Below are 13,649 nucleotides of genomic sequence, written 5' to 3'. Positions count from 1 at the left end.
TTGTATGTCACAATGAGTCACTGAATTGTTCATTAATCAAAGCACAAAGCTCTGTAAATGGCTGTCAGCCCAGGCTCCTGATCATAATAAGTGCAGCTGGAAGACGAGTTTATATTAGTAGCTATTGAACGTACATCTGTGCTCATTTTGAGTCGGATCTCAATCAAAATTTAGACTGTCACGTGACTGGCGACATTACTATCACATTCATAATCTCAGTAAAGTCTCATCTGAAAGCAGCCAGCTTTATTTAAATTTGCTATGTGTTTTGTAAATTGATATATAAAGCCATTGAAAAATCAACTGCTTGTTAGAGTAGCTTCCAAACGCTTAGTTTTAATTTGAAGTGTTCTTTTTTACACTACTTCCTGCTTCTTGGAAAATTTCCACAGCTTTGAAACTGAGCCATAAATCACAATTTCAATTACCCAGAATGCAAAATTGAAGCCATCTAGCAGGAAATCAGATAATACTGTCATGTATAATTGGATAGCATATACTCAACTGTTTGAAATACACACACAAACATTCTACTTATGGTTTCAGTTCTTTCTCACCTCCATACTTCTTTCATTACAGGCATTACTCAGTCACATTTGTTGTGGGCCACAATCCCAAGCAGTATTTTAATTTCTGAGAGTCAGTGTTAAAAATGCATGCTGGAATCAGGAGTGACAAGGTGCATCCTGACCACAACTATGCTGCCTTGGGGTGTTACAAGTGGGCCTTTTAGTTGTCCTGAAACCTAAACCTCTCCACCTGTCTCTCTTCCTATCAGTCACTCCTTAAAATCTTCCTCTTTGACAAAGCTTTTGGTCACCTGTTCTATTATGTATATGGATCGGTGTCAAATTTTGACTGATTGCACTCCTGTGAAGCAGCTTGGGACGTTTATACTATGTTAAAGGTGTTATATAAATGTACGTTGTTGTTGGTGTTTTATGAAGGAGTTTGGGATAGACCCATGCCTAACATTGCAGGGGAGCAAGAGAATGGGAGGCACAACATTAAATCCCAGTTCAAGTAACATCCCACAGCTAAATGGGCCACAATGGAAGTTCAGCGATATTGGGGTAGAAATTCAGATGGGCCCATTTTTGGGTGTGCTGGAGGGGTAGTGTTTGATCCCTGCACCTAAATAGTGAGACCCAACGTGCCCCTGATATTCTACCTCAGGCCTCATTTCCATCAAGCTGCATGGTGCAAGTGGCCAGCTGGCAGGGAGTTAATGAAGATCAGTCTGCTGCTAGCATTGCAGTAGCCTTTAGGCAAGTGAAGCTGGGTCAGGAGGAAATGGAGACTGGGAAGGGAGATCAAAAGATGGGGGAAGAGTGTGGAATGGAAGCCAGGGAGATAGATCAGAAGCCAGAGGGATACACAGAGGCTGGGGAAGGAGCCCAGAAGCTGGGTGTGAATGAACAGAGGCCTAAGAAATCAGAGGCCATGGTGGGGTGGGAGTCTGAGTTATGAGGAAGGACTGGAGAAACTTGGGCTTTTCAGCCTGAAAAGGAGAAATCTGAGACATCTTCTTATGGAAGTCTTGTTAAGGGAATGGAAAAGGTTAATCTAGAATGCTCCTTTAAATTAAACAGTGGGAGTAGGACAAGCGAACACACATTCAAACTGGTAAAAGGTAGCGAGGACTGATATCAAAAAAGAGAAAAAGAAAGATTTGCATTTGTATAGCACCTTTAACAACCATATTTCTTCATGCAAAGAATTATCAACATTTGCAATGGACTTCCAGGAGAATTTTGGAGGTAAAAATGCTAGAATCATGTAAGAAACATATAAGAAATATTTGCAGCAATGGGAGGAGTGTAGGTTTGTTCTGGATGGATGAATTAAGCTGGGCTAAATGACTTTCTTCATCCATAAGCATCTTGTGATAAGGGATATTTTGGGCAGTCAGTTTCTAGAAGAGTCTGCACTGAAATTACTCAAGGGCTGTTATATTGGTGCCTGCAGCAATTAATTTTACCGGCAACAAAATACACACCTGGGGCAGTATTTTATTTCGGCTACGGGGGTCTCAGCCACCGGCTGAAGAGCCGGCGAGGACCCCATGTCACCTCTTTGTGGGAAGCCTGCCACATCATGTATCAATCAGGCACTTAACTGGGCAGCAGCGGGCCTTCCCCAGGATTAAGGACCACGGAGATGGGAGTCCCACCTGCTGAGAGCTGCTGGCCAATCAGAGGCCAGCAGCTCCGGTAGAGCACCCACCTGAGGCCTAGGATCATCGAGGGACGCAGGGCACAAGTGAGTCATTGTGGGAAGAGTTTTGCGGGGTTGGTGCCATGGGGTAGGGGGGTGTAGGGGTTGGCTCGCAGCTGGCCCCCCACTTCCCGATGCCAGGTCCCTCAATCAGGCACTAAGTGCCTTTGAATGAGGGTCCCCCCTCCCCCCACCACCTGGGAGCCAGAAAACAAACTGTGTGACGACAGGCCCACCCGCTGCTAGGTTAATACCGGCGGCGGTGGGATAAGGCCCTCAATTGAGCATTAGTTGCCCCTTCAGGGCCTCAATTGATGATGGGGCAGGAAGGCCATCCATGGGCTTTACCGCCATGGACTTTATTGGGGTAGAGGCGAGAAGATGGTGGGGTCCCCACCCGCCACCATCCTGCCAATTAAATTCTCTCCCACCTCCAAACTTGCCCTGGGGGAGAGCATAAAATCCAATCCCTGGATTCCAAAAACCAATGCTTCATATGCTAATTTGTAAGAACAGCATGAAATAAATATTTTAAAATCTAACAACGCAGAAGACATTAAGAGATAAGGACCTACATAACAGTACTTACCCTAGAACTATCTTACCCTTTAAATAAATACTGCTGTTCCTTTGGGGTAGTAATTGCTTTGAAAAGAAAAATAGAGGGCATGTTGCTCAGAATTTAACCATGCGGGTGGCCAATGAATAAGGATACTCCCTAAAAAAATCAAATGAAATTCTTTTCCTGAACCCTTCCACCTTGCTTTAACTTTACCCATCTTCAAAAGCCTCTTCAAAATCTACTCTTTGTCACCTCCCCTTACTCTGCTTACAATTATTCCAATTTCCACAGTTTCTAAATTCTCACCTTCTTACAAAGTGCCATTGAGAGATTTTTCTATGTTCAAGGCGCTGTAAAAGTGTGCATTGCCGTTTTGTAAGTGTGAAGTTGTACCTGCTGCTCACGAGTGCTTTTGCTAATTTTGACAGTTTTTGAGAATCATATTTAAGTGGTCTGAGAAGTATTGCAATGGAATGATGTACTGACTGCAAAACATCCCAATTCTACTTTACTACTTTATGTTGCTGTACGACATGGCACCTGGACAATACCCTTTTAAACAGCCTTCCAATGCATGCTTCCTCCATAATTGATGAGTATTCAAAGAAAAATTGTTTTCTTAATCAACGATAATCAGCATTCCTGCTCCAGTTATTTGCTTATATTCTCCATTGGCATTTACATGCCTTGGACAGTTAAACCAGCAATAAATTAATTATAGCAGCCTTTACTTCGTAGAATCATACAGCACATAAGGAGGCCATTCAGTCCATTGTACTTGTGCTGGCCCTTTGTAAGAGCTATCCAATTAGTCCCACTCCCCTGCTCTTTCCCCATTGTCCTGAAAATATTATCCTTTTAAGTATATAATCAATTCCCTTTGGAAAGTTTCTATTGAATCTGCTTCCAACACCCTTTCAGGCAGCGCATTCCAGATCATAACAATTCATTGTGCAAAAATTTTATTCTTCACGTGCCCTCTGATTCCCTTGCCAATTACCTTAAATTTGATAAATGGCCATCCTGCCAGTGGACATAGTGGGCTAAATGTTTCAGCCTATCTAGACGTCCCACTGCTGGGAAGAAAGTGGGAACTAGCCCCACTTTGCTGGGCGACAGGACCATGGGGTGCATTTTACTGGCAGTAACCAGTTAACAGGCTGCCTCCAAGAACTGCCGACCTAATCAGAGGTCCAGCAGCTCAGCAACCTCAGCAGCGCCACCGGGAGCCATAGCCATTGCGGAGGATGCATCACCAAGGAGAGGGCACGTCAATGGCAGGGCACCTCAAAGAGAGGTGTGTTTGGTCAGGGATGCCCACGGCAATTGTTCATGGTGCACCAACAGTGCTGTTACCGCGGAGCGGCCATTGCTGCTAGGGAGCACCTCCATGGGCCATGGAGCTCCCACCCGCACCCCCCCAAACTGCTGGGAGGCAGCCAGAGTTAACAACATAGGAGCAGGTGTAGGCCATTCAGCCCATCGAGCCTGCTGCACCATTCAATATGCTCATGGCTGATCATCCACTTCAATGTCATTTTCCCACACTATCCTCATATCCCCTTATGTCATTTGTATTTAGAAATCTGTCAATCTCTGCTTTAAACATACTCAATGACTGAGCTTCCACAGTCCTCTGGGGTAGATAATTCCAAAGATTCACAACCCTCTGAGTAAAGAAATTTCTCCTCATATCTGTCCTAAGTGGCTTCCCCCTTATTTTGAGATTATGTCCCCTGGTTCTAGACTCCCCAACCAGGGGAAACATCTTAGCTGCATCTACCCTGTCTATCCCTTTAAGTATTTTGTAGGTTTCAATGAGATCACCTCTCATTCTTTGAAACTCTAGAGAATACAGGCCCAGTTTCCCCAATCTCTCTTCATAGGACAGTCCCGCCATCCCAGGAACAACTGGTGAACCTTCGTTGCACTCCCTCTATGGCAATAATATCCTTCCTAAGGTTAGGGGACCAAAACTGCACACAGTACTCCAGGTGTGGTCTAACCAATGTTCTATACAATTGAAGCATGACCTCACTACTCCTGTACTCAAATCCTCTTGCGATAAAGGCTAACATACCATTAGCCTTCTTAATTGCTTGCTGCACCTGCATGTTAGCTTTCACTGACTTATTGACAAAGCCACTCAGGTCCCTTTGTACATCGACACTTTCTAATCTCTTACCATTTAAGAAATCCTGTGCACATCTATTCCTCCTACCAAAGTGGATAACCTCACATTTTTCCACATTATGTTCCATCTGCCACATTCTTGCCCACTCACTAAGTCTTTCCAAATCCCCTTGAAGCTGCTTTACATCTTACTCATAACATGTATTCCCGTCTAGTTTTGTGTCATCCGCAAACTTGGAAATACTACATTTGGTCCCACATCCAAATCATTGATATATATTGTGAACAGCTGGGGCCCAAGCATTGATCCTTGCGGTACCCCACTTGTTACAGCCTACCAATGCGAGAATGACCCGTTTATTCCTACTCTCTGTTTTCTGCCTGTTAACCAATCTTTAATCCATGATCTGGTTTATCTGGCGGGCTCTCTTGATGTGGCCAAAATGCTCATGGGGACGAGAAGTGGCCCTTAATTGACCATTTAAGTGGGTCTATTGGCTGTCTGGTGGGGGCCCCTCCTGCCAATGTTCCCGCCGCTCGCAATATGGCATGGCAGTGGAAAGATGTTGGGCTCCTTCCCCCACCATATTGCCAACCCTCCTGCCTTCCAGCCCATCTCCAATAGGTCAGGAAAATTCAGCCCACATTCTCCTTATCTACTCTATCAAGGCCTTCAAAATTATTAATTATTTTTGTTGAACAATTAAATAGTAATGTTTTTAGCACAATTATTTTATTGTGGATTTTTTAATCTAATTTTTAATGACTGGCACAGGCCATCAAATTTCAATCAAGAACTAAGGGTTTGATTTTAACACCTGTTGCCCAGCAAGAAGGGTACATGGGAGGGGTTAAGAACAACCAAGCCCACTTACTGGGCTGACGCAGCACCATTCTCTCCCGGCACCATCTTATCTTCACTAACTTTGAAGTCAGCGAAGGTTCCTGCTGCAGGCAAGCGAGGGCCTAACTTAAATATAAAGGTTCGGGCCTGATGACATCGCTGCGCTGCGATATGATTTTTATGAAGACTTGGGGAGGCCTGACCAGTGTCAAAGCTATCAGAGGAACCTGGTAGGATACAGCAGAGCGGTCAGAACAGGCCAAGATAAATAATTGTTTGAAGGAACAAGAAGAAATCCTCAGGCCTCTCTTGCCCTGGACCGCGTTCTCCCTCTCCATACCGGTATCTGTTTGAGAAAACCCCCCACCCCAGCATTTACCTAGGCTGGGTCCCATTCCTTTACATTTCTGCCAGTCAGATATTGTATCTGGCATCTGGCAGAGCTCAGGTGGATGTTCACTAAAATTTATTCAGATGATGACCCGTCATTAAATTAGACAGGCCTCCACATCCCTGGACTCTTTGGCTGCACCATCCACTTGAGGGCTTGTGTGCACTGTTGCTGCTGCCCCCGCGCACCCCCCACCCCCAACCCCACCCTTTAAAATCGGAACCCAAGTGTTTATGTGTTCCCATTACCTAATGTGCTATTTGGTTGGGGCCGACCATGACTCATGGCCCTCCTGCCTTGGGCGCTATGGCGTTGGAAGGATGAATGAGAACGGGCAGAGACTGCTTGAGTTGTGTACCTATCATAACCTCTGCATCACCAACTCGTTCTTTCACACTAAACCCTGTCACCAGGTTTAATGGAGGCACCCAAGATCACGTCGTTGGCACCAGCTAGACCTCATTGTCACAAGGCGAGCCGCCTTAAACAGTGTTCAAATCACACGCAGCTTCCACAGTGCGGACTGCGACACCGACCACTCCCTGGTGTGCAGCAAGGTTAGACTCAGACCAAAGAAGTTGCATCATTCCAAGCAGAAGGGCCACCCGCGCATCAACACGAGCAGAATTTCTCACCCACAGCTGTTACAAAAATTTCTAAATTCACTTGTAACAGCCCTTCAAAACACTCCCACAGGGGATGCTGAGACCAAGTGGGCCCACATCAGAGACGCCATCTATGAGTCAGCTTTGACCACCTACGGCAAAAGTGCGAAGAGAAATGCAGACTGGTTTCAATCTCATAATGAAGAGCTGGAACCTGTCATAGCCGCTAAGCGCATTGCACTTTTGAACTACAAGAAAGCCCCCAGCGATTTAACATCCGCAGCACTTAAAGCAGCCAGAAGTACTGCACAAAGAACAGCTAGGCGTTGCGCAAACGACTACTGGCAACACCTATGCAGTCATATTCAGCTGGCCTCAGACACCGGAAACATCAGAGGAATGTATGATGGCATGAAGAGAGCTCTTGGGCCAACCATCAAGAAGATCACCCCCCTCAAATCTAAATCGGGGGACATAATCACTGACCAACGCAAACAGATGGACCGCTGGGTTGAGCACTACCTAGAACTGTACTCCAGGGAGAATGCTGTCACTGAGACTGCCCTCAATGCAGCCCAGCCTCTACCAGTCATGGATGAGCTGGACATACAGCCAACCAAATCGGAACTCAGTGATGCCATTGATTCCCTAGCCAGCGGAAAAGCCCCTGGGAAGGACAGCATTACCCCTGAAATAATCAAGAGTGCCAAGCCTGCTATACTCTCAGCACTACATGAACTGCTATGCCTGTGCTGGGACGAGGGAGCAGTACCCCAGGACATGCGCGATGCCAACATCATCACCCTCTATAAAAACAAAGGTGACCGCGGTGACTGCAACAACTACCGTGGAATCTCCCTGCTCAGCATAGTGGGGAAAGTCTTTGCTCGAGTCGCTCTGAACAGGCTCCAGAAGCTGGCCGAGCGCGTCTACCCTGAGGCACAGTGTGGCTTTCGTGCAGAGAGATCGACTATTGACATGCTGTTCTCCCTTCGTCAGATACAGGAGAAATGCCGTGAACAACAGATGCCCCTCTACATTGCTTTCATTGATCTCACCAAAGCCTTTGACCTCGTCAGCAGACGTGGTCTCTTCAGACTACTAGAAAAGATCGGATGTCCACCAAAGCTACTAAGTATCATCACCTCATTCCATGACAATATGAAAGGCACAATTCAACATGGTGGCTCCTCATCAGAGCCCTTTCCTATCCTGAGTGGTGTGAAACAGGGCTGTGTTCTCGCACCCACACTTTTTGGGATTTTCTTCTCCCTGCTGCTTTCACATGCGTTCAAATCCTCTGAAGAAGGAATTTTCCTCCACACAAGATCAGGGGGCAGGTTGTTCAACCTTGCCCGTCTAAGAGCGAAGTCCAAAGTACGGAAAGTCCTCATCAGAGAACTCCTCTTTGCTGACGATGCTGCTTTAACATCTCACACTGAAGAATGCCTGCAGAGTCTCATCGACAGGTTTGCGTCTGCCTGCAATGAATTTGGCCTAACCATCAGCCTCAAGAAAACGAACATCATGGGGCAGGATGTCAGAAATGCTCCATCCATCAATATTGGCGACCACGCTCTGGAAGTGGTTCAAGAGTTCACCTACCTAGGCTCAACTATCACCAGTAACCTGTCTCTAGATGCAGAAATCAACAAGCGCATGGGTAAGGCTTCCACTGCTATGTCCAGACTGGCCAAGAGAGTGTGGGAAAATGGCGCACTGACACGGAACACAAAAGTCCGAGTGTATCAGGCCTGTGTCCTCAGTACCTTGCTCTACGGCAGCGAGGCCTGGACAACGTATGCCAGCCAAGAGCGACGTCTCAATTCATTCCATCTTCGCTGCCTTCGGAGAATACTTGGCATCAGGTGGCAGGACTATATCTCCAACACAGAAGTCCTTGAAGCGGCCAACACCCCCAGCTTATACACACTACTGAGTCAGCGGCGCTTGAGATGGCTTGGCCATGTGAGCCGCATGGAAGATGGCAGGATCCCCAAAGACACATTGTACAGCGAGCTCGCCACTGGTATCAGACCCACCGGCCGTCCATGTCTCCGTTATAAAGACGTCTGCAAACGCGACATGAAATCGTGTGACATTGATCACAAGTCGTGGGAGTCAGTTGCCAGCATTCGCCAGAGCTGGCGGGCAGCCATAAAGACAGGGCTAAATTGTGGCGAGTCGAAGAGACTTAGTAGTTGGCAGGAAAAAAGACAGAGGCGCAAGGGGAGAGCCAACTGTGCAACAGCCCCAACAAACAAATTTCTCTGCAGCACCTGTGGAAGAGCCTGTCACTCCAGAATTGGCCTTTATAGCCACTCCAGGCGCTGCTTCACAAACCACTGACCACCTCCAGGCGCGTATCCATTGTCTCTCGAGATAAGGAGGCCCAAAAGAAAGAAGCTTTGTCTACTCAACTTGTACATATTTTCAGATAAATAACACAGTGGATAAATGCACTGCTCCAGTATGGAGCTGAGCACTACTGTTGCAAGTTCAATCTCCCCAATTATAGAATCATACATCACAGAAATTGGACAATCCGGCCTGTGACAGTTTTTTGAAAGGGCTACCCAATTGGTCCCACACTCCCGTTCTTTCCCCATAGCCCTGCAAACTGTTTTCTTTTCAAGTATTTATCCAGTTCCCGATTGGCTCAGTCTCAGTTAAATTAGTGGATGTTAACCTTGGTACCAGGGAGGCAATGGGTTTTGGTGACCTTGGATTGAAGAAGAGAAAGATCAGTCAAAGTTCCCAGTGTCGCTGGAAGGTACACATCAATGTCCATTGAGTAAGAATCGACCAAGGTGCCTCCATGGTCAAATAACCCACCAACGCTCACTGAACTGATTCACATAAAGAATAACCACTTGGATAAAGTACCCAAGTTACGCTGGCCCAACTTTCTCCTCCTTAGCCCAGGGTCACTGAGACCAACTGTACCAACTCACTGCCACTTTGGCTGAGGTCAATTAACTAGGTCGGCATCTTCAGGAGAGGAGGGGATTAAGTAGTTTCTTTGAAAACTTGTCAAGTCCACACCAGTTTGGACCAATATATTTAAAAATAATTTTCTAGGTAAACCTGATAAGTGCAAAAAAGACAGTTGTATGTTTCAAATTTTGAGGTCAATATAGCTATAAGCAGTAAATCAATTTCTCCATTCTGGCATTTGTCAATGCTACGATTGCCCAAAAACACTATACCATTTTTTTTTTTAACAGGGAAAGAAAATACCTCTTAGATACAAGTGTTCAATAATATTCTAATCTATAGCACTATTCATCTTCACCCAAGTATTTAAGCAAATGGTTACAGGAAAGGCATTATTAGTTGGAAGATGTGCTGAAGTGGAGCAAAATTCATTAGAGTGCCTGTTTGTTTAGTCAATAACACTATAGACTAGAGGTCTATAGAGATATGTAGAAAGCAAATAGCTATGAGTTTTCGTGACGGTAAGGTAGTCAGGTGATTATTTTAAATGTATTTGATGGTCTGCCATCTATGGTTTGTCATACTATGACAAAGTGAGCAGGCAGCCCAGTAGCCACACTACCAGAGTACAGGAGTCTAAACTGAGAGGTCATCTCAGGAACATTATTCAAAGCTTCTAAGGAAGACCATATGGTTTAGGGACAGTATATTCAGAGATATAGGGTGGTACCCAATTAAGTTAGCTGATACAAACCATTGCTGTGGACCATTGTTAGGTCTTAGGTAGCCATAAGTCCTGTCAAATTCCACAGTTTATTGGATCGCTTTCTTTATAAAATACCCCCTGTCTAATTGTGTTGCTTTTGCAGATATAAGTCCATTGGTACGATACTAAATTGAAACTTCCCTTGCTTGTCTTGATTGACCATAGCATTCTCTAGAGAAAGGGTAAAGGTAGTAGCTTTGCCAATATTTCTGTACAAAAAAGGCTTCTACTCAATACCCTGCTTCTTAGGTCCCAAAGAAGTGTAATGTGAAATTTATTGGTTGCACAAAATATTATTCCCAATTATCATCTTGCGGTATATGCTATTACGTATGCTGGCACAGCATTAAATTTGTAAATAGAAATACCTTCAAGGTGTGTATTTTCTTCCATACGCTAATTTTAGCAAAAAGTAGACATGAGTATAAAGCAGTGTGTCCTCTATTAATGCATTATAGTCATGTCTATCTTTAGCTGGCATTAGCAACAAAAAGGAAATAAGCCCTTAACAATCCTTAGATCAGTTGATACAGAAGCATGTGAAGTACTAATATTTAATTGTATGGCTTTATGAATGCACTTATAAATGAATGTACTGTCAATGCAGCATGGAAAAAGAAATTTCACTTTGACCAATGGTGACAATGTGGTCTAGTACAAGGTATGTTGGTGAAAAGATGCCAAAACCAAAGTATAAAGTTTAACCGCTGTTTTATACAGATCAGGGTAGAAATTTCAGAAATAATTTGCTACGGTAGGAATTTTATTTACAGTCTGATATGTAAGATGTTCCTGTGCTTCTTTGAAGGAAATGTTACTGATATGTAGTCACTGTACATGTGGTGTTTGTTATTTTGTTCTCTGTACATTCATTGTCTCAATAAATCAATATTTACCATATCTTCATGTTTTGGTTTCTTGTATCATTACTTTTTGCTGTCTTCTGTCTTTCTCTTCCTCCATTCTTGTGGTTGTGCTGTGATTTTACATTACAGTTTAATTTTCCTGTTTTTAGTAGTAAATACCATCAATAATGTCTGGTTACTCTTTTAACAATGTGTTGTCAGGAGAGTTGCATTTTAAAGCAGCAGTGTCCTGTTTCATTGGCTTATATATTTGAGATCACCCCCACTGATATAACTGTCTCTTGTTATATGATCTAGATACTTAGATTTTTTTAAAATTCTGCATGTAAAACATATTTGTTACCTTCATTTAGCTCAGTATTCTGAGAAAATTATTTAAGCTAAGTTACAATATACAAACTGACAAAGCATTTTTGCAATAAAGATAGCTTCCCTCTGTGAGAAATACTTTTAGAGAAAGTCGAGTCAATGATTTAAATATTTCCTATGGCTTTTAATCACTCTTTTTAAGGTCAATTGGTTGGAAAATTGAGTAGGCCATCTCAGGGTTTGGCAACCTAAGTATGTCCACCATAAAGGATGCTGCAGCTTTAAGATAGCTTCCTCAGTCTGACTTTGTGTGTACCTTCGCCATAAGTGTTGAACAGCCACTGTGTTGATATGCTACAGAGAGTAGTATCCATTTGCTGACCAATAAGCATAATGAAAATTCAAGTCTACGTAATATTCCAATTGAATATTTTTAATGGCATGAAGATCAGTGTATTCTAAACTTTTGGATTTTAAACAGTTTTTATTCAAAATTGACACTATTATATCAGCCGTACCAGGCTGAAAATGATGGTGTGCAGTATTCAAAGAAAATGAGGCTGTTTTGGTAAGGAGCAGCAGCTCTTACTGCCTGGTTTGCCCAGTCTTTTCCTTCCCATGTATTGTCAGTGTACTGTTGCACCAATTAATTTGTCTCCCATGCCTATTGAAAGCAGCACGTAGACAGTAGAAGACATCTATAATATCCCTCAGCCTTTGCTATATAGACTGTCTGGGGTCAACCTAGTGTTGCCACTAATCTGGTTTTCAAGTGAAATATTTGTATATCTCCAAAATATCAATCAGATACCAAAAGTGTTTTTGTAAATACATTTTCATTTTATTCCACTTATTTCTGTATCTTATAAAGTGGATTATTAACCATGGGCATTACTACCGTTTTCAAAGTATTTTGATAAATAGCAAGGCAAATTTAAACCATGATCCCATCACTTGCCTTTTCTTACGCTTTATATAATTGGATGGTAGCAACCAAAATAAAAGCACAGGGACTGGAGGCAACAAAGCTGTACCTGGTGGAGTGCTGCTTCCCATTAGAATGAATGGAAATTGGAATCGTATCACTTTACCATTCCTACCCCACGTGATATCACTAGAAGACAGCCTATACATATTCTAGGCAATTCTATGCAGCATAAGTAATTGCTCCTGAGATCAAAACAACCTTTAAAAAGCTTCTGCCATTGAACTAGTTGAGAAAGCAGGAGCATTTTAAATAAAGGTTTATTAAGTAGATTTGAATTTGAAATGTTTAAATTACATGTAGGGAGATAAAAAACATTTCTGAATGTGACAGCCTATGATGCAAAGCACCGTAATTTGCTGCATTAGTTGTGCCATTCTTACTATTCAGAATATTATTTAAAAGTTGTATTTTTCATTAAATATTTAGATCACTGTCTGGACGCATTGTCGGAGGAGTGTGGTGGTTCTTCACTCTGATTATAATTTCCTCCTACACGGCCAATCTTGCTGCTTTCCTGACTGTAGAGAGAATGGTGTCACCTATAGAAAGTGCTGAAGATCTTTCAAAGCAAACAGAAATTGCTTATGGAACGCTGGATTCAGGTTCTACAAAAGAATTTTTCAGAGTAAGCCTTCCTGTGTCTGACAGGATTAGGTTATTACCCATTTCAGTGTGCTACATTAACAAACTAAATCCATATGCAGTCAGATCAAACACAAAGGGATATATGTATAGTTGGCTTGGAATGGTAGAAAATGGAAGGTTACAATAACAACTATAGGCAGAAATGATCCAATTCTCCATGTTACACAATGGTTCTTGTGCTGCTGGAGGTAGGGAGAATATTGCTGCCTATGGAGATCAGCAAGCCCGAATTGAATAGTCGAGATGTAAGAACGAATTAATATTCTAAAGATATGTTTGATTACCTTTGTAAGTTGGGGAGTGTTTATGCAGAACTTAAAGGGATGAGGTAGAGGCCACGATGAAATTGGCTGTACTTAATCTGTGGAAGGAACAGGCTTGAATGG

At 43.4% G+C, this 13,649-nt stretch overlaps 1 protein-coding gene across 3 annotated transcripts in view; it reads left to right on the top strand.

Moving 5' to 3' along the window:
- Window positions 1-13,649, top strand: part of LOC137370971 (glutamate receptor 4) — a 271,296-nt gene that overhangs the window by 237,912 nt on the left and 19,735 nt on the right. For all 3 annotated transcript variants that reach the window (XM_068032865.1, XM_068032864.1, XM_068032863.1), the window contains exon 12: window positions 13,045-13,243. In XM_068032865.1, the coding sequence (XP_067888966.1) occupies window positions 13,045-13,243 (199 nt within the window). The remainder of the gene's footprint in view (window positions 1-13,044; window positions 13,244-13,649) is intronic.

The sequence above is a fragment of the Heterodontus francisci genome, chromosome 6 (assembly GCF_036365525.1).
Source record: "Heterodontus francisci isolate sHetFra1 chromosome 6, sHetFra1.hap1, whole genome shotgun sequence".
NCBI lineage: Eukaryota > Metazoa > Chordata > Chondrichthyes > Heterodontiformes > Heterodontidae > Heterodontus > Heterodontus francisci.
This window is presented reverse-complemented; position numbering and strand designations above follow the sequence as displayed.